We start from the raw sequence: 21,275 nt of genomic DNA, 5'->3' as shown, positions 1-21,275 counted from the left end.
CAAGAGGCTGCGGTTTCAAATCCAGCCTCGGCTATGTATATTTGTGATTGTACTGCTAACTCTTTATGGTAAGAGCATCTGCGATCCTACTGCTTCTTCTAGCAGAAGTCATCACTCCTAAAACCCATTGAAATATAGAAGTGACCATACAGCATTAAAATGATGTTACATGCAAATAACTAACAAACTATATGGGTGTCTCCATCGGGTTAGAAGATATCATGAGAAGAGACCCCTATATTGACACACTAGCCATTATGGATAGTGTGTCATTATATACAGGGTGTTCGGGATAAATTTGACATATTTATAATTAATTATATTTTTCCGTAAGTTACATGTATTAACACACACTTCTCTTCATTTAAAAGTTTGGACCCTTCTTCATTCATATACAAGAAGTCAGAAAGGATGGATAGCTGGAACCCACCTGAATCATGGAAGAGAATAACTTGTATCATGATGATTCGTGCCCGCCATCAAAATAAGGATATTACGACTGCTGCCCAATGCTCCCTGAATACAGTAAAAACAATCAGGCATGAACTAGAGACTTGCAATGGTGACTACGAGGATGTAGCAAGAAGAAAGATCCCTAGCAGACGATCTGATTGCGTTCGTACAGCAGAATTCCTCGCAAATCTGCAGGAACAGGTGTTGAAGAACCCTGGCATTGGAATTCGGGCTTTGTTCGTGGATTTGCTAACTGTAGTCAAGCCCTGGATAACAAGGGTAGCCAATGGTAGGCCGTATGTATGGCAGCAGGATTCGGCCCCTTGCCACACCTCTGGGAAAAGTCAAAAATGGTTGTCTGAAAATTTCTACGACTTCACCAGTCCAAATGTTTGGCCTCCAAACTCCCCAGACCTTAACCCCATGGATTATTTTGTATGGGGCGCAGTTGAAAAAGACACCAATCGCACTTCCAGTAATACAAAAGCCCAGTTAATGGATAAAATTAAAACAGTTTTTGCGGCCCTTCCCAGGGAGACTGTAGCATCAGCTTGTTCGAGGTTCCGAAGCAGAATTGAAGCTGTGATCGATGCTAATGGTGGTTATTTTGAGTAAATCTTGTTGATAGTATTGTAATTAACTCTGCCTGTAATGTTTTTTTGTCAATTCATTAAATTTAATAGATACAAAGAAGATTTTCTTTTTCCTTACGAAACTGTCAAATTTATCCCGAACACCCTGTATATGAGCTAGTTTTTGGAGCCACAGATCTTCAGTTGATTGTCATAGGATGCATTCCACATTATGACAGTCATCGCTTTCTTTTGCTGGATGAATGCCTTTCTTTTTTTTTTAATCTTCCATTTTAGTCTTTGTCAAAAGTTATCTCATTTATTCCCCTTAAAAAAATAATAAAAAACACGCATACACCTATTTTTTTGGGGGGGGGGGGGGTATGGTGTACGTACTGGCACTTCATTAACCGAAACGTGTGCAATGTTTACCAGGTATTCAAATAAGCTTATTTATTGAAATTTGCATTTTTCATTATGACTATTATTAAGTTCTTTCCTACATAAAATTTTTATCAAAAATTATCATGTAAATTTTAGTTATTTTTTATGTATTTGTACAATAAATCTATGCTTAATAAACTATTAGAAACTTAATTTGCTTTTCTTATTTCAAGACTGTTATCACACTATGGAGTGAAAATATCAGTAAATAATTTCTTAGTTTTCTTTTCATATCCTTTTCATTTTTTTTTTTCTGCTATGAGGAGTATCAGCACCTATTGCTTTATAGCAGTGGTTCTCAAACTTTTTTGTCTGGCGGCACACTAAAATCAATAAATGAATTTCACGGCACCTCTAGTATTATTTGCTTTTTATAGAGAGTAAAGTGCCGATTAATTGATTCTGAAAGACTCGCATATATAACCCATAAATAAATTGATATTACAGATACTAAAGATATGAAGGAAAGCGTGTTTAAAAGAAAACAGATTTTATTTAAACTAAATTGGTTTATTTTCAAACAACCCAAAAACATACAAAACAAAAGCTATTATAAAGGTTCAGATAATAAAATATGAACTTAATGTGAAATATGTGCCTGGTGTTGTTTGCATATTTCTTTGATATTAGGCCTTGCTTTTGAGAGACATATTCTCATCTCATTTTCAAGGGCCTTTAGTTCTTTCTCTCTTCTTTGTTTTAATATTTACGGGTGCAGAAAAACACAGTTCACACAAATAAGATGTAGAAAATTGCAATAAGATGTTAAGTGCTTTGAATCCTATATTGGGGTACTCCTTCATAGTTGTTATCCATAATGAATTCAGACACATTTCTGAATGCTTCAATCTCAACATACGATCGTTACTTATATCGATTAATTCTTCGGCTTCTATAAGACTTAACTCACTCATTGCTGATGTTGACTCTACAAATGGATTTCGAATCCAATCGTATAAATTGACTGAAATGTCTGGAAAATAATGGTCAATTTTTTATTCTAATGATGTTAAATGACTGTAAATAAGCTTTTGCAGATCAGTGTTCTTACATTTTCTGGAGGCAACCTTAAGGAACATTTCTACATTGTTGGCGCTTAATTTTATCTTCCACATTTTTATTTTATATTTAAAAGCTTTAATTTTATCTGTAGATGTTAAAATATTTGTCACACTGAACAGAGAAATACTAAAACAGACAGCAGGACAACTAACCATTCATTAGTTCATTCTCCCCAGTATTTATGTGCTGTCACATATCTAGTTACTACGACATGCGGTGATCTAATGAAATCCCAGGATATAATATAAGGGTGATACAAAAAATGATAATTTTTATATACGCTTCATCCATTAAAATCAAAATATATAATTTTTTTGATTTAGTTATTTGTGGCAATTGAATATTTTGCTTTTTTCAAATAAACGATTCAAAATTTCAAGGCACCCTTGTGGCATACTTGTAGCACCCAGTTTGAGAACCACTGCTTTATAGAAAAAAAAGAAAACGCACTGTATATATGTTTTTATATGTATATATATATACACACACAAATTTTGTTGCACTGTACATTGTCACTTACATCACCAGCTTGCCAAATTTGTGTCAACCATTGAACTTACTGATTGATAGCAGCGTAGCATACAGTGGGCTATAATATTGAACTGAGCAATGGTAGGACAAAGTTTTCCCACCATGGTTGCATATTCACAAAGGATTAAAAGTATAATTTCATTCTCACATCTAACAGCAGTTATTTCAGATGTCCACCAAATTCTTTCAAATACAACCCATCTCATTTAAAATCATTCCAGCTGCCCATCAAAATCACTGATTTCACAACTTTGCATTGCGCATCTAGACTCAACTCACTATTATCATACATGGTTACACTAACCATTTTCCCATTTAAACTGTTATTCTTCACCTTCCATAACAGCATTCTTAAATCGTTTAAACATCCATTTTTTTCCACCTTTCCAGTCAGTTATGCCTGTAATCACCATTAACTCTACCATTTATTTTGGGTGTCATAACAAGACTTAACTGAAGGCAGTTAAGATTTTACCACTGTACCCTTGAATGGGGGACATTTTGGATGTCCAGGTATGTTTGACATACCCTTAAAGGTTTTCACTCATACTGCATGAAAAAGGTAGAGGGTACATACTGGATAAGAAATCACTGTCAGTTTATGTGCATTTGTGTGTGTGTTGGGGGGGGGGGGGGAGAAAGAATGAGATAACATAATCATGAAAAAGGAAAATAACTGAGTAGTCTTATGGAGATTTAAATGTTAGATGTGAGGTGAACAAAAGGATACATAAGGCATATTTTATGGGTAGCATAACATGACAAAGTTCTCTCATTCTTTCTCTCTCCTCCCACACAAATGCACATACAGTGAACAATGATTTCTTATCCAGTATATACCCTCTATTTTTTTTATGCAGTATGAGTGAAAACCTTTAAGGGGATGTCCATGTTGGACATCCAAAACGTCCTCCATTCAAGGGTACAGCAGTAAAATGGTTAAGCAGGCAGCTGCCAGATGGTACATGGACTTAAACCTGATATTAATGTATCAGGTAATTTCGTGATCAGCTGGTGCATAATCCTCCTGTCACATACTTTGTTAGATTGTGCCTGGTAGCAAAGTGTAGTGGTGTGGGATACTGTCAGGGAAGGTGAGTGGACCTATGGATGATGGGATTCAAAGTCCAGCTCCTCTCACTGCATGCCCCCCCCCTGCCCTCTATTCAATTTACAAAATGAATCTTCCATTTTGAAATTGTAATTAAAAACCATGAAATGTACAACAATCATAGTGTCACTGTAATGGGGGGGGGAACACTCTTAAAGTCTAACTTAAATGTAAAAAGGATACGTAAGGCATATTTTATGGGTAGCATAACATGACAAAGTTGTCCCATTCTTTCTCTCTGCCCCCACACAAATGCACATTCTTTCAAATACAACCCATCTCATTTAAAACCATTCCAACTGCCCATCAAAACTAGACTCAACTCACTATTATCATACTTGGTTACATTAAACCTGATCCTGTTTTTGTTCAAACCCCAACTTGCAGCTAAAGCAACCACAGTCCACTTCAACTATCTGCATTACATTCTCTGCAGGTCCTTTTGCCACAGGAGATGTTACTCTTGTAGGATCTGATATTACATGCCAGAGAATGCCAAATTCAGAATCCTCTGTTTTTGACTGTTGCATAAGGTTTCCTTGCCCTATTCGATGATGGTTAGCTGCTGTATTTGCCACTCTCCATGTTCTGAAAATATTTCTGGACTTCATATCTCATCAACTTTTTATCCCTGAATCTTGACATTCTGCAGTCTGGTTACCCAAACAGCAAAATCATCTTTCTAGGTAATCTCAATGTTTATTGTAACTATCTCCTGTTTCCATTTCCACTAACCAAGCTGGGGAGAGAGAGATGTGAAAATATTTGCTATAAACAACAATTTAATGCAAATCATCCATCTACCAACCCAAACATCAGATGCTCTTTCCACTCTCCCAGTACTCTTGCTTTTTTTCTTAATCAAATCTCTTCCCACTTGTATGCTGTAGAGATCACTTCCCCTCTTGGTAATAACTTAGCTCAATCTTGTGCAAGTTTCCACTCCATAGAATGACCCCCTCCCTTTAATAATTTCCTATCTCGTGTGCTTTGGTGCTGCAGGGTTGCCAAGTAGGATGACCAACATCTTCCTTCCTTTCCATAGAGGCTACTGCTTCTGCTTTCCTGGTCCAAACACCTACCTGCTCTGAGCAAGTTGCAGAAATTATTCTCATTAGCATGAGGCTTTTATTTGCTTCATTCCAAATTTTGCTTACTTTACAAAATAAAAGCCATGGTTTAACAATAGATGTACTAAGATAGTTCAAGAAAACAAAAAGTCAGCCTGCAGATGATTGTGACAAGATCACTAGCTACTCAGCCTACAAAACAGTTATCAAATTAAAATATGACTTCATAAAAACAGCAGAAAAGTTTGCTTCCTTCCAAACATCAGTTGTGTCTTCTGGTCTCTTGCAAATGCCATTGGGTGCAATTTCTGCTCATCTCTACTTCATCCATATCTTCCCCACACTCTCTCTCCCTATGATGACACCACTGTTACACTACCTAAAAATAAAGCAGACCTAGCATCATTTTTTTCTTTCAACTCGTGACTTGACCAAGAGAGATCACTACCTGTCATAGAAACAGTGTAGTACATGCTTTCTGTGGTCTTTCAACAAAATGACATCAGAAGAATCTTAAATAACCTAGACACAAAAAAATTCTTCTTTCTGATGGTATCTCTCCCAACTGTGCTTTAGAACCAACATTTTGTGTGTTCTCTCTACATCCCTTTATACACAGCTGACATCTATTCCAATATGTGGAATCAGCCTTATATTCATTCCATTCAAAAAAGAAAAGCGAGATAGAAGTTTACCTTGCATCACTCTAAAATAATGGAGAAAGTCATTAATAGTCAGCTTCTTCACAACCTAGGTTCCCCCCCCCACAAAATACATCAAATCATTACCCTTACTATGGATTCTTTGCCTATATTCCACCTCTAACATGTATGCCACAGAAAGAGTTGGAGAGTCTTGCTCTAGACATTTCCAAAGCATTTACTTATGTCTAGCATTGAGGCCTGCTCAGTAATTGTTTATCCTTCAGCCTATCTTTTACTCTCTCTCTCTCTATAATGGAGCAATCTCTTTTCTCTCTGTCAGTCATTGCATGTTGTGGCGCTGCTGCTGCTGGAGTACCTTATGTCCCTATTTTTTCATCCACTCTTTCTCCTGTGCATTAATGATTTTCTTTCACTGATTAGCAATGTTATCCATAATCGTGTTGAAGACAATATATTTCATTCCTCCTGAACATTTGGCAAACTATGAGGTACACATGCATAAACATCCCAACTAAAGTTCTTCCATGACCAGTATCTTTAACTTTGATCTCCATAATATTCTTTAGTGGGATATGAATAACCTAGTTATATTCATAGCTGCCTAATAAATACAGCCTTGCCTGCTTTCTCACAAAAAATGATCTCTTCATCTTTTACTTTTGATAATATTCAAATTATCATCAAACAGGATTGTATTTCTCTTCTTGGACTGACATTTACTTCTACCATTTCTTGCTATAAGCACATTGCATTAATAGCTTCACCAGCCTTGAAACTACCAAAACAAGCCTTAAAGTACAAGCCATTAGGAAAAAGAAAATCAGGACGTCCTCTTAAACGATTCAACGATGACTTCTAAGGCCGGAACAGGCCATACTAGGCCTAAATCCTTGATTACGTATGATGATGATGATGATGACCAGCCTTGAAAAAACTGCTGAGATAGATCCTAAATTCATCCAACCTTAGAATACTGTTCACATTTTGAGTTGGCTCACCAAAAATGTCTAAAATTCTTGATACCATCCAGAGGAGGCTGATTGGCTGAGAGATGATCTCTCCCTTTCTCACTGACTGACTTGACTATATCACAGTAACTTTTCTACAGATATGTCCATTAACACCGTTCCACTAAACTGGCATTCTATCATCATTCTTCTTCTTTCCATTGGGCCTGCTATAATGGAAACCTAAGCTCCTCAACATCCTTTTATAGTCCACATTAACCGAACCTACTTCTTCTCTTCCTCTTTTATTCCAGCTGGCTCCATTCTCTGCAACAGCTTTCCTCGTGAAGTGTTCTAGTTACAGATTTTCAAGAAATATAAGTAGGTTCTTTCTTTTTGAATCGTCACCTACATTGCTACACATGCACTAATGTGTAGACTATGTCACCTCTCATGTGTAGGACTGATATTAAAAAAAAAAAAAAATGAATGATACAGCTGTAGGTATGCAGAACTTCTTAGACTTGCCTAGAAAAAATTTCTATAGCATATTATGCATGCTGCCTTTTTTGTGGCATTTCCCTGCTTCTCATATATCCCAACCACCTCTTTATTCACCTTAGCATTTAATCAGTGAATCTGTGAACTTTTCTTTTCTCATTTCCAGTAGTCTGAGTTACTTATCTTCAGGTTTGCTTATTACAGAGTAAAAGAAAAAAGCCAGCAGCATTTGTCACATTGAATGAATTGAATTTATCACCACTGCGGGCAGTCAGATCTAGCAAAACATATCGTGGACACTATTCACAGAATCAAATGGGGGGGAAAAATCCTTCATGGTAGCATGGCAGCAAATTAAACACTTTTTTTCTAGTGTCTGAATCTGCTCTTTAAAATATCACTATCTAAATATATATTTAAATATGTGACACTTCCTAAAATATGAGAAACAGTAATTCTAAGGATTCCACCCTTCCTAGGACTTTCAGCCTAAGTCTGACTAATTTCACTTCCATTGTGTTGCCTCTGTGTGCATCTTTCAGGGGTATATGACATAGGACTGTCACATGCACACATGCAAACAGAATACTGGAAGCATTAAACTAATATTTAATTTCATTCCTTAGTGAAGTGTGTTATTTCCACAAAACCTGTATAAGGAGTTCAAGCCATCATTTAAGCTTGCATACAAGTTTGAAGACCAAGATTTGTAATCAGTTTTTTATACAAGCACTTAGTATGTATTTAATAAAGTATTTAGCACTTAGTAATGTATTTACTACCTCCACTTGTACTCCCACACTTTCTTGGCATCTTTAACGTATAGTAAAACCATGGTAAAAACTTTCAACATCTTTCTCTCATGCAGAGATTTTTATTAATAATCTAGCACCTTTTGGCTACTTGTATATGAGATATATATGACTTCTGTATTACTTCAACCTTATTATCTCCCCTGGGTCTGGATCCCACTGATGAAACCTCAAAAGTTGAAACTGGTCTGGGTGGTAGCCCTTCCCATTATGCATAGCATTTTACACGTCCAAAAGGATGTGTGCTTTGCGTTATGGGATACATACGAAGGCAAGTGATGTGAAGTAATTAGCCTCTATATACAAGTAGTTCAGACGAATATATATCATGTGCGAAACATTGTTTTCTTCTTTGGATAAAGGATTAAAACGAAGTATATAATTTCTTGGCATCTTTAATGTATGGTAGAATCAAGATAAAAAAAAAACAACTTTCAATAAGTTGGTAACTAGGCCTCTATGCTCGAATCTATTCAAATATTCTGGAAATGTCAAGAGTAAGTATACCAATTCTTTAAACTTCTCATTGGTTGTGTCTGGTGTGGATAATTTTGCTGCTGACATTGGGACATAGATTGATTTTTGTCTGACTTTTTTTTTTGTGTGCTGAATATAAAAAAAAAGGAGAAAAGAAGTATTCAAATCCTTCTGAGAGGAAGATTTGAATAGACCTTTAGCTTAGACAAATGAATGAGGTTGTAGTTTTAATATTAATGAATGCGATGTGCTGTACTTTGGAGTGCAAAGATAGAAGGTTGTACACTGCATTGGTGGAACTAGGGGGGGGGGCTAAAAGGGAAACAAAATTCAAAAGCGCATTGCAGATGTTGCAAAGATAACATCATGCTGCTGCTGCTGCTATGATCAGTACATTGAAAAGTGGGGATAAGAAGGTAGTGGCACTATATAATTATGGTTGATTAGACTACACCACACATGGACTATTGGTCGCCTTGTTTTTATTGTGATGTGAGAACACTGGAGAGGATTCAAAGATGAATGACTAAGGTAATGTCAGAAGTCTGAAATGTTGCTTATGCAGAGAGGTTGAGGAAAGAATGTAAATTGCAGAGTTTGGTGGGTAGAATAAAAAGATGTGATATGATAGAACTGTTTAAGTTAGTGAGAGATTATAACAGCAGATGGTGAGAAAGTAAGAATGAAGGGCCATCCCTGGAAGTTGTGTAAAGGTATGGTGAACATATTGCCAGAATGCTTTGTGGATGTAGATAGTTAAATGAGTTCAAGGTTCAATTGAATAGAGATGCTGTTAGTTAAGCAGGCCTCCAGATTGAGTCTGCTGACTCCGTGGATGTTGCTGCAATAATAATAATAAATAGTTGGCTGAGTTGATATGCTGTTCATTTGGCTTACCAGACTGGTATTTGCTGATTATACACAGGAGAATTTGAATGGACTGACATTGTGACTATGCCATTTTGAATTGAAGATATTAGAAGCTACATATTACCTTAAAAAACTGACCGAAAGGAATTGAGGCTAGGAATTTGGGAGTGATGGATAGGGAACATACTTTGAAAGTGTTATAACTGTTTCTGAACTGTTATGCTCGACTTAGTTGGCTGAGCTTCATGTGGTATAGACAGTGGTGGAGAGGATTTGGAAGCAGGTGAGCAAGATGGTCACAGCCTGTAGAATGTTCCCGTTTGCAGATAGATTTAAGACTGATGGGTTGCAAAATTTGGTTGATAGCTGGAAGATAGAGGCTATGATAGGAACAAATGTATTAAGTGGAATTTGTAGGATAGATGGGGTTAAAAGAGAAATGAAAACATCTCGCATAACTAAGGTAACATAATTAAACTCAAAAGTGCTGTGGAACTGGTTCTGGCTACCACAATATGGAGTATACTGAACTTCATTTTCTGGTCAGTATGTAGCAGCCATATGATAACAACAGTAATGAAAGTACAAATATTTCATAAAATAACAGTATGGATTATTTTCAGTGTGAAATATTTGTATTTTTATTAAACTTTATTACTGTCATTATCATGTAATTTTGTTGTTTTATAGCTGTGCTGCAGGTACATTTAAATATGTAGCATCCATATTCAATCAAATTACATTTCCACATTATCGAGATCTTGATTGTCTTTAGGCAACTTGCATTAAACCGTCACACCAAAGGCAACCAGGAGTGATGTAACATATGCAGGAGATAAAATGTAGCATTCACATCCCTTAGAGTTATGGCTAAGGCTTGTGGTACTAAACACTACTAGGTGGTAGGTGAATTTCATTGCTCAGTGTAATACCATCACTTTTCTTATTGGAAGCTCAGTCTCCATCAACTGTGTTTGGACTCTAGAGCAAAGATCTACTTTACTCTTTCCCTATTTCTTCCAGCATATGTGTTATTTTCCAAGTTATATATCAGACATCATCAAGAAACAAAATGTTTCTTTTTTGGAGTAAAACTTCAAGATGTTTATTCTGTAGAACAGCCACTGCATAGTATTATATTATTGACCCAAAACTAATCATAAATTTGCTAGCTAACCTAGAAGCTTGATAAAGCTTCCAGGTTAGCTAGCAAATAATCTTATTTTCACTGCTGTTGCTATGCCTGGAGGATCAGGTAGTGATGTGAGGAAACACTGCCAAGACCACAATCTGCAGAGGAGTTTGAAATTCTCCACTATATGTGGCTTATTAAAGAATCCATTACATGTATATTCCATGTCATTCTGAATTTCATCTCAAGCATGAAAAGTCAGATAAAGAGAAATGAATATAGTAAATGCATATAGTAAAAGGTAAACTTTCAAGTCTTCCAGATTCATTTCACAAGTATGCAAAATTCATTCTCAGCAATATTTTCATCTGAAAATATCATCTTCAGATGCTATTTCAAACTCTCATCTCACATTTCCCAGGTACACACTATTTGATTCTTTTCATTTCATTAATGACATTTGTGTTTGCATTGTGATTTAATGGAATGAAGACATCACATTGAATGAAATAAACAGAGGTTTAATGCTTGCACTATTTCATTTTTATCACAGATCTCTTAAGGATACGTAAATTGTAACATGTACACAAAGAAGAAGTGGAAGAGCTTAGATTGATAGCCTAGTACTGAGAGGGAAAGTATGTGCACTAGTAGGCAGTCCTGGTTGTTGTGCTAAACAGAATTTGCTGTTTCCCATATCTTGGAAAGTTTTAGACAACCATATTTGTTGAGTTTCTGTTGGTGTGTTAGATCTACAGCTGATTCTGAAAAAGAAAAAAAAAGTTTTTTGTGTTTTATATTTCAGTGAAGCATGCTATTTTTTGTTTTATTCTGTGCAAGAGGGTGTCAAAGACAGTCTGCTAGACCTGACTGATCATAATTATGGTGGTGGTGGTGGCAGATATATTTCTCATGTTTTTTAAAATAAATGTTAGCAGATCTTCTGGTTTGTCTATTATACAACAAGTTGTGTGAATAAGGAACCTTGTATATACCTGGAATTAAGAGGCAAGGAAGTTGGTCTTTAAGAGAAAGCAAATAACTGCTTTTGTCTCAGCTTCATATTAGGTTTGAAAGCAGTGCAGAGATTATATTTCTTTAAAGTTCTAGCTATTTTTATCTGAAGTGCCCTGGATATATGGAATGGTAATAGCATTAATATGATTTGTATGTTGAAAGGGTTGTGGGAGAGAGATATATATCATCTTTACTCAAATATAACTTGCACTTTTTTCCTCTAAATTAAACTTAAAAAACCATAGTGTGAGATATATGCAAAGATTTTTGGAAACTAAAGTTTTTCAGGAAAAAAATCTACATTGATGTTTATAATTAAATCCTCAGTATTCATTATAATTTATAATTGCTCAAATTATTTATAAAATGAATGCATTTAAATTTTAATTATCAGTGTCATTTATGCGATCGGTGGCTCACCTTCATCACGCGATATATTTGAATCTTTAGCAACATTGCTTCTCTAATTAAATTTAAAACCAGTACTGTAACTTGAATGTTTCTTCATATTTCAAGCAAAAATTACCAATAATTTACAAGACTTGAAATACATTTTGAACCATCCTCCACGAATGACTACCATTAGTCATTCGTGGAGTGAAAGCAGAGTGTGAAACGGACAGCAATGGTATGCTGGTAGAGATAGCGCAGCTATGAAGACATGCATATGATTGGTGCGATATTAATTATTGGTGCGAGTTATATATTCGTGTAAATACAATATACTGTATCATATCAGATAGTTTCAAATGTACTCACAATTCCCATTACTGCTTCTAGGCTTCCACTCTTCGGTCATACTTTTTCCTCATCCTTTCCTTTTGTTTCTCCCTGAAAATACAATATCTCTAACATTCTATTTCTGTGAGCATTTCATGATTATTAATGGGTTATGTTTTTTAGATAATAATCTTTTTCACTTTAACTTGAATTTTTGATTAGTCCTCATTTAATCATTCTTTTAAATGTGAATATCAATTATATGTTACATTTATGTTTTTTTAATTTATTTTTATTTTATTTTTTAGATATATATAGAATGTCCCTAGCCTTTAGTAGTAATGATGCAGATATTATTAACAGGAAGATTGAAATTAGTAACCAATCAATTTCTACTCCAGCTGATTTACTTGAAGAAGTTTATGAATTGCCTCGCTGTGCCGAGTGGATTCTTAATCATCATTTCAAACAGGCATGTATCATTTCTCAAATAATGAAATCTGAATTTATTGGGTAAGGAATGAGAATGCCTAAGAAATACTTGCAGTGATGATATTTCATTTATTAGATAAGACTAAAGAAAGAAGGAAACTTTGTTTTGCATTAATAAAAGAAATAAAAGGATTCTATTAAATTTTTTAATTTTAACATATTTGCTTTTAATGGTTAATAGGACTTTCAAAATTAATATATCAATTGAAATATTTAAGATATATATATTATGTGAATGCATCCAATAAAAGGTTGTAACCTATCTTTCACACCTAATCATCTAGGAAACTCTGTTCTAGAGACCAAACATGGAACTTTTTCAGGCTACTTCAAGCCTCAAATACAAATAAGTAGGTCTTGCACTGGGTGATGAAATACATCTATCCTAAATATATATGAATAACTTAATTCTGAACTGCAAACTGGACAAGTGATGCATTTGCTCAGGTGTCAAATTACATAGACAATAATTTATGGAAATTAAATTTAAGAAAAACACAATTATTTTTTGTTTCAGGCATCATAAAGCTTTGTGCTGATACTAGTATCAAAGATATGATTTCATAGTCTGTTGTAATATAGTTGGCTTTCACTATAGCAGACTCATAGGGAATACAGAAATAGTTTGTTTCTTCTTTTTCTCCATATTTATATACATCTTTATGTTGGAAACTCAATGTTATTAATTGACTTAGCAATGTCCTGAATAGAATTTTCCCAGAATATATCTGCATATCTGAAATTCATTTTCTACTCTGCTGGTTAGTTCTCCAACCAGCTTTTGCTTTAAGTTTGCTGCTTCCTCTATCAAACTCAATTTCCTCTGTCTTCTCTACAAATAAAATTGGAAAATAAATCCAATTTTCCAGTCTAAACATTTTTGCCATCACCTTATTTAAATTTGTATCTTTAAGAAGTCTGTTTTCATATTTAATGTTAAATCTTCTAACTGCTCCTTCCATTCCCTAATCACTATCTATTCCCTGTATGAACATCTTATAGTTATTATTTAGATGTATCTCTCACATCCAAATAATAACTAAATTGTTTTAGTTTTCTTTGACTCATTAACACCAGTTAAGTGGCCAAATATGTTTGCTTAATTCTTCTCCCATACTGCTTGTTTCAATGTTTATCAGCTATAGAAATATGATTTCTTCCAGTGAGTTAGCTCTTGGTATCACCACTGATTTCACTCCCACTTGACACTTCAGTAAAAGTCAATATCAATCTGAAAAGCAAATCTCACTCTATAGTGCATGGCATTATAGTGAGGATCACTGGGAGGACAGCGTGCTATACATTATTAGGCATAGAGCAACTTGAAGTCAACTTCTGTCAAGTAGTTTTGGTGTGATGGTACTTCGCATGCATACTTATTTTTTTATGCTTGAGAAACAAAAATGAAGAAAACAAAAGAATATAATTTCTTGTTAGGTATAATAGAAAGTACTTACGAGTAAAATGTTTTTACACATAAGTACTTTTTCTTTAGCAAGTACTTTAAGTATTTGCTAAAACATGCAAAGAACTTGCTGTTATTCATGCTCTGCTATTGTAGAGCTTCTCATAACAGCCATGGGACATCCCTCTGACTACATGAAAGTGGTTGTATCTGTGCATTATGCAAATTTTATGACTTATAAAGAAGATCAGCAGTTCCCTTGAAAGTCATTTCAATATAGTATCCCAAATGATGGGTATACAGAATGACTGTTCAAGAGGGAAAATTATAGTATGATGTCATTTTGGGAAAATGTTTATTTGTGCTATTGTACAACAGTTAAGTGTATATGTATTTGAGCTGCAAGCCACAAAAAACATGTTCTGGAAACACTTATGAGACTGTTTGTGGGTGCTTGCATTTCCAAGTTCTGTATAGCATGATGGCAAGATGAGGTAACTGGCATTCTCAAAGAATGCTTGATCCATGTAACCTGTGGATCAGGCATTCTTTGAGAATGCCAGTTACTTCATCATGCCATACAGAACCTGGAAATACAAGCACTTACGAGCAACCTCATAAGTTTCCAGAACATGCTTTTTGTGGCTCACAGCTCAAATATACATATGCTAACACACATGGAACCTGCATTGTGGAGCAATAGAAATTGGTCTTTTTAAGTGATAAGTCATGTACACTCTTCTGGCTGGATGAATATGCTTAGATATATAGGATGCTTGTAGAAGAATACTTTCTACCTGAATTTTTCTTGACAGTGAAGTTTGTGTGTGCAAGTGTGTTAATGTGAGATTACTTTTTGTGTTATGGATTAAGTCCATGAGTTGTTTTTCATGGAATCATGACTGCCAAGTCAAAATTATTTGATGCTTTGTACAATCACGAGTGTCCTGCACTGTGGCAGTTTTCTAATACTGTCTTTTACACCTTCCAACATGATAACACTTTTTTCATCATGCAGTGATAACAGACGTGTAATGCTAACAGAATAACTTTGCAACATAGCTAATATTTTAAAGGAAGAATGGCACACAATACCCGAAACTCTCCAAAATTACATCTTCCATAGTGCATTAAAACAGTTATTTTGGATAGAGATAGAATAACACATTAATTTCTGTGAATAAAGACATGTTTTATTTCTGTGTGTGTGTGTGTGTATTGACTTTTGGATAGTGCTTGATAATTCATACAAGTTTATCCAAACGAATATTCTCCTTTAAAGTTATCATCAGATATAATGATAGCTTGCAATACTTGCAGAACATTGATTTGTTAGTTAGATTTTCACAATTTGACACTGTACCTGGGTTTTGGGAGTGAATATCTGCTAGAAGAAGAATAAGTGTAGGGTTACAGTGGGATTTGAGCCCATAGCCTTTGAAGAGCAGGTACACTATCTACTTGATGAATCATGCCAGTAAACAACCATTAAGAAAGCTGAATCTGACTTGAAAAGGGCTAAACCTAAGAAATTTGCCTCTTGCACCAGTGGCAATCTTGTCTTTTGGTCTCTAGTGAAGTCTGTTGGATGCAATTTCTGTGCATATGTGCTTTTACCTCTTTCTCACATGCGTGCGCTCACATACACTGTATTGTATCATCAACTAAAGATAAAATTGACTTCTTGGCATCATTCATCTCATTCATCACCTGCATAGATTACCAAGGCAAATCATCTCCATCTTTATCTGGAATATTGCATTGCATGCTTCCTGTGACTCTCTTCTTCTAGAAGAAGAGGGTCACAGGAACATCAGAAGAATCTTGAACAACCTGAATATCAAAAAGACTTCTGGACTTATGGTATCTCGCAAATTGTGCTCAAGAGATATTTTCCTGAACTAATGCCATGCCTGTCCTTACTCATTGGCATTTATCCCACATCATGGAAGCAAGTATATAGCTGATTCAAAAAAAATCCAGCTAATAACTTATTGCTCTTACCTTAATGCTCTCTAAAGTAATGGTCATCAACACTTAACTTTTAACACCTAGAAAATTGTCAACTAACAAATGATCATTTACATGGATTCTGCCAATCAAGATCTACAGATCTCCTCACCCACCCCTAGACATGTGCCACAGAAAGGTTTGAAAAAAACCTGTGCTGTTCAACAACATTTACAAGGCATTTCATAGAGTTTAGCATCGAGGGCTTCTTCAGAAAGCATATTTTGTGGTCTGCCATCTGTCCTTTGTAATTGGATTGACATCTTTCTTTCAGGTCGTTCACTGCAAGTAATGGTGCAGGATGGTCTCTCTTCAGATTTTTTTACTAATGTAGGTGTTCGTTGGTGTTTTGTTTTGTCCACTCTCTTTCTTGTGTACATAAAAATACTTCTGACCATAAATCTTGTCTATCAATTTGCCAATGATAGCATTCTCCATTCTTCCTACTCATATAGCAAAACTTGCAGTGCCCAAACATCTTGGGCTTCAGCATCATCTGTAATTAGTGCCCTAAAAGCAACTTGATTTATAATCAACTGCTTGCTTTAAATAGCACAGTAGGGAAGACATTTCATATGCAAACATTTCTTTTTTTTAGATTACATGTCATTAAAATAAGGATGAAAATAAGAACATAATTTGTCAAGTGTAATGTATTATTGTTATGTCTGCATTTCACCATATAATTTGATATCATCAAAACCAATTTATGAAGAACAAATATTAGCAAAGCACAGTGAAGAGTGGCTGAACAACTACTATACAGATGCATTTTGCTTTCTTTGACAAGTTGTAGCTGAAAATTGGCATGGGGAGGGTTATTCATAGATGCAGAAATGAATTATTGTGTTTGTTTTTTATGAATTTTAGAAGGATCACAAATAAGAACAGATTTGCTGTATAAATTCATTTCATTTACCCAAAATTGTTGGAATAAGGGAAATGTAGTAGGGGAGGATGATAATCTTCATGAGAATAGAGTTGAAAGATGATGTTTTTTAAGAAAATAGGAAGTTTAAGAAGAGGAATGCTGTTGATGAATAGCAAACATATTATACTTGCATAAGATGGAGATATAAGTAAGAAAGAGTGCACTGGTTTTCAGGCAGTATGGTATGTCTATCTCAGTAATAACCAGGATATTGCTGTTATTCCTGGTAATGTGAAGGGTGATGACAAGGTAATATATAAACAAATTGGTGTAGCAGGGAAAAAAAGGGGGATCTTTGTGGCCAGTTTTTAAATAAACACTATCTAGATTGCAATGAAGAGGTGGCATCCAATTTTCTCAGTTTATAGAAAACCCACCCATACAGGCAGATACGTTCACCAACAATCTCCCCCCCCCCCTCACAACAATATGGAGTGGTGAAAACACTATACAACAGGGCTAAACTAATCTGTTCTAACGACATGGCCCTAAACACTGAACTAAATCACATCCTCAACACTTTCTCAGCCAATGGCTACCCCCCCCCCAAAAAAAATCCAAAAAATATTAAAACCTACAAACCACAGCCCCCCTCCACAACAAAGATTACTCTAAATCCATCACCATTCCCTACATCCCAGGCACCTAGGAAAAAATCACCAAAATTTTAAAAAAACATGACCTCCTCCTGTTACAGGCCTTACAGAAAATTGGCATCCCTTATCCACCAAAGACCAACCACTTCCCCTAGACCTACCTGGTGTATACCAGGTCTCTTGCAGTTGTAAACTATCGTACTTTGGCCAAACAGGCAGGACAGCGAATATCAAAATTTCTGAACACAAGGACTACATCCGGTTTCACAAGTACAGCCATTCTGGTCTTGCAGACCATGCTCTGAATACACGCCACAGAATACGGTGGAAGAAAGCTACAGTAATACATCATTTCAAATACAAATTCGAAAGACTATGGAATCAGCCTCAGCCCTAAGAAACTCTCCAAACCTCAACAAATTTGGTTGTATGCGACTGCCCCAAATTTGGGAGGCAGACCTTCAGCCCAACGTCAAGAACACCTACTTAGCCCGCTAGAGGGCACCATCAGGACTTCTAGGAGAACGATAACTTCATATCTTCATTCTCAGTTACTGTGTTGTAGTGCCTGCGTGTATGTGCCTTTTTTGTAAGTTCCTTTTGAAAATGGCAACGTGACGTTGCCGAAATATTGGAAATATTTATTAAAGTATAATTTAATTTATATTCGGATCTACGTTGAACAATTCCCTAAGTGATTTAGAAATGCATAACCAACGTATAAGCCTGTCTACGAGAAGCAAAGAGAATGAATTTCTTGAGTTTTGAGAGGCAACTGTAGGCACTGTGTAACAGAAGACATTCAAGCATCAAAAGATTTTATTTAATGATTTTGTCAGAGGATGTTTTTGTAATGGGATTGAATCTCCCTCTAGTAGTGAGTTACCATAAGGTGATTTACATGGGTGGTGATAGCCATATGAGGACTGCTGGAGGAAAAGAATATATGCGGAACTAGAATGCTGTAATTATGGAAGAGATTTTTCATGTAATTGAGGAGAAGGGGGGGGGGTCTGCAAAAAGAGTTAAGTAGACATTTTTGAAAATTATGGAAACAACTACCATGTTTGAATAAAAACTTTAGTTTAATATAACTAAAATCTACATTCGATGTTTCGACCTTTATGTCAAGCTCATCTTCTGGAGTGTACACACTATACAGAGAAAACAAGCTACACTACAATCAAACTGGTTTGTTAAAGTTACTGACCAACTGCTACAACAATTGTTGGCCTGACCTCTGGTGGGGAAAAAAAAAATTATGCATCAACACTAGAGTCCTATTATTAGTGTTATCTATTGGTTGTAGAAATACATTAGGTGCAACAACAAGTCTATGTATCTATCTATATACATATATTAACATCATGATTATACATGTACATTCCAGCCAGTTGGTATGGATTGGTTTCTAATACTAGCTGAAGATTGGCTAGAGTCCTGACTTATGCTGGATCTTATATATTAGGTAGGCTGAATGTGTGCCATCCAGATCCTTGGAATTTTCATGCCATCTTTGTTGTTGATATTTGGATGATTTATCAGGTTTTTGTATGGTGTAAAGAGCAGGTGCTTTTCCAGTTGATTTGGTGTAAGGTGTTGAGCACGTGATCTGAAAGGACTGCTTCACCATAATGGTTATATTTAATGTGTCTTATATGTTCTTTCTTAGGTATAGGGATTGTCCATCCTGTTTCACCAATGTACAGTAAGTTACAGGTACAGCGGATGCAATAGACTCCAGGATGTGCCAATGGGAGGAGAGGATCCTTAGAGGAGCTGAATATGGTTTTAAGTTTAGTGGGTGGCTTGAAGGTGGCATTGAGGTTATAATGTTGTAGGATTCTGTTGATTTTTTCTGATAACCCTTTAATATATGGGATGGCTATGGTTTTACTGTAATCTAGATTCATTTTTGTTGTTGTTTTATGGAGTATTTTACTAATAGTATTTTTGTTATAGCATTATTTATGAATGTGTCGCTGATAATTTTTAGTTCTTGTTTCAAGGCTTGCTGGTTAGAGCAAATTGTTGTAGCTCTGTTTTTAAGGGTGTTAATGACTCCATATTTTTGTGATGGGTGGTGGTATGAATTAGCATGTATGTATTGGCCCGTGTGTGTCAGTTTTCAGTAGACCGTGAAGGATAGACTGCCTGAAGGAAGACGTGTGTCTAGGAATGGGAGCGCGTTTTGATTTTCGATTTCGATGGTAAATTGTATGCATTCGTGTTGATTGTTCAGGTGGCTAAGGAATGTGTTTAGCGTTTGTCGCCCATGCGGCCAGATAGCAAACACGTCGTCAACGTATCTAAGCCAGACTGTCGGTCTTAGTGTGGTGGAATCAAGAGCCCTTTGCTCAAAAGTTTCCATGTAGAAGTTAGCGATTGGGGGGGATAGTGGTGAGCCCATGGCTGTACCTTCTTTTTGTAGGTAAAATTTGTTTTGCCACATGAAGTTACTGGACTGTAGTACGTGGGCAAAGAGGGCTGTAATGTCAGGCAGAAATTTGTTCTGTAGTAGGAGAATTGTGTCATTGATGGGGACATTTGTGAAAAGGGCAGAAATGTCGAAACTGACTAATAAGTCATCTTTGTCGAGTGTTATGTTTTTAATTTTGTTTATAAAGTGTCGTGTGTTCTTTAATGATGCTAATTTCTTAGCTAAGTGATAATTAGGGCTTTCTATTCCTTCCACAATTGGTCAAAGCGGCACATTTTGTTTGTGTATTTTCAGGACCCCATATATTCTGGGGGGGGGGGGGCAGGCGTAGTGGGGTTTAATTTTTTAACCGTGTCCGGTGGACAAGAAGTGACAGACTTGGGTAGTTTCTCTGTTTTATCCTTTATCCTGTTTATTGTGTTATAATTTACCAGCTTATATGTGTTGTTATCGGCTACTTGTTGATTCATCTGAAGTATGTATGTTGACCTGTGAAGGACGACAGTGGCATTGCCTTTATCCGATTTCATTATTATTATGTCTTGGTTGGCTTTTAATGACTTAATTGCTGCTAGTTCTGTTTTTGTGAGATTGTTCTGTATCGTTTTCTTAATGTTCAGGACATTACTAGTTTCTAATCGTATTTTATCGACTATATTGTTAGGTAGGGACCTGATGCCTCTTTCTATGTCAAATAGAGACTATGTATTGTGAGATATAATGTCTCATTTACACCATATAACTGGAGAATTTTAAATGGCTTTCCTCTTGGCATCTTGTCATATGCCTTTTCCAGATCTACCAAACTTAAATACAGATCCTTGCTATATTCCCATGATTTTTCAACTATTTGTCTTAAAATGAAAATCTGATCTTGACAATCTCTGTTTGGCCTGAATCCAGCTTTTTCTTCACCAAGCTTCTATTCTACAATCCTTTTCAACCATTTCTAAAGTATACTTTGCATAAATCTTACCAGGAACACTCAGTATAGAAATACCTCTGTACTTCTCATGT

The 21,275-nt window shown here is 35.7% G+C and overlaps 1 protein-coding gene across 4 annotated transcripts in view; it reads left to right on the top strand.

Annotated features, from left to right (window-relative positions):
* Nucleotides 1–21,275, top strand: part of Dph2 (Diphthamide biosynthesis 2) — a 92,028-nt gene that overhangs the window by 924 nt on the left and 69,829 nt on the right. For all 4 annotated transcript variants that reach the window (XM_090408364.1, XM_090408367.1, XM_090408366.1 and 1 more), the window contains exon 2: nucleotides 12,693–12,856. In XM_090408364.1, the coding sequence (XP_090264490.1) occupies nucleotides 12,704–12,856 (153 nt within the window). In that variant the 5' untranslated portion in view covers nucleotides 12,693–12,703. The remainder of the gene's footprint in view (nucleotides 1–12,692; nucleotides 12,857–21,275) is intronic.

Source organism: Typopeltis vanoorti, chromosome 18 (genome assembly GCF_054136105.1).
Source record: "Typopeltis vanoorti isolate ZY-2024b chromosome 18, IOZ_Tvanoo_1.0, whole genome shotgun sequence".
NCBI lineage: Eukaryota > Metazoa > Arthropoda > Arachnida > Uropygi > Thelyphonidae > Typopeltis > Typopeltis vanoorti.
This window is presented reverse-complemented; position numbering and strand designations above follow the sequence as displayed.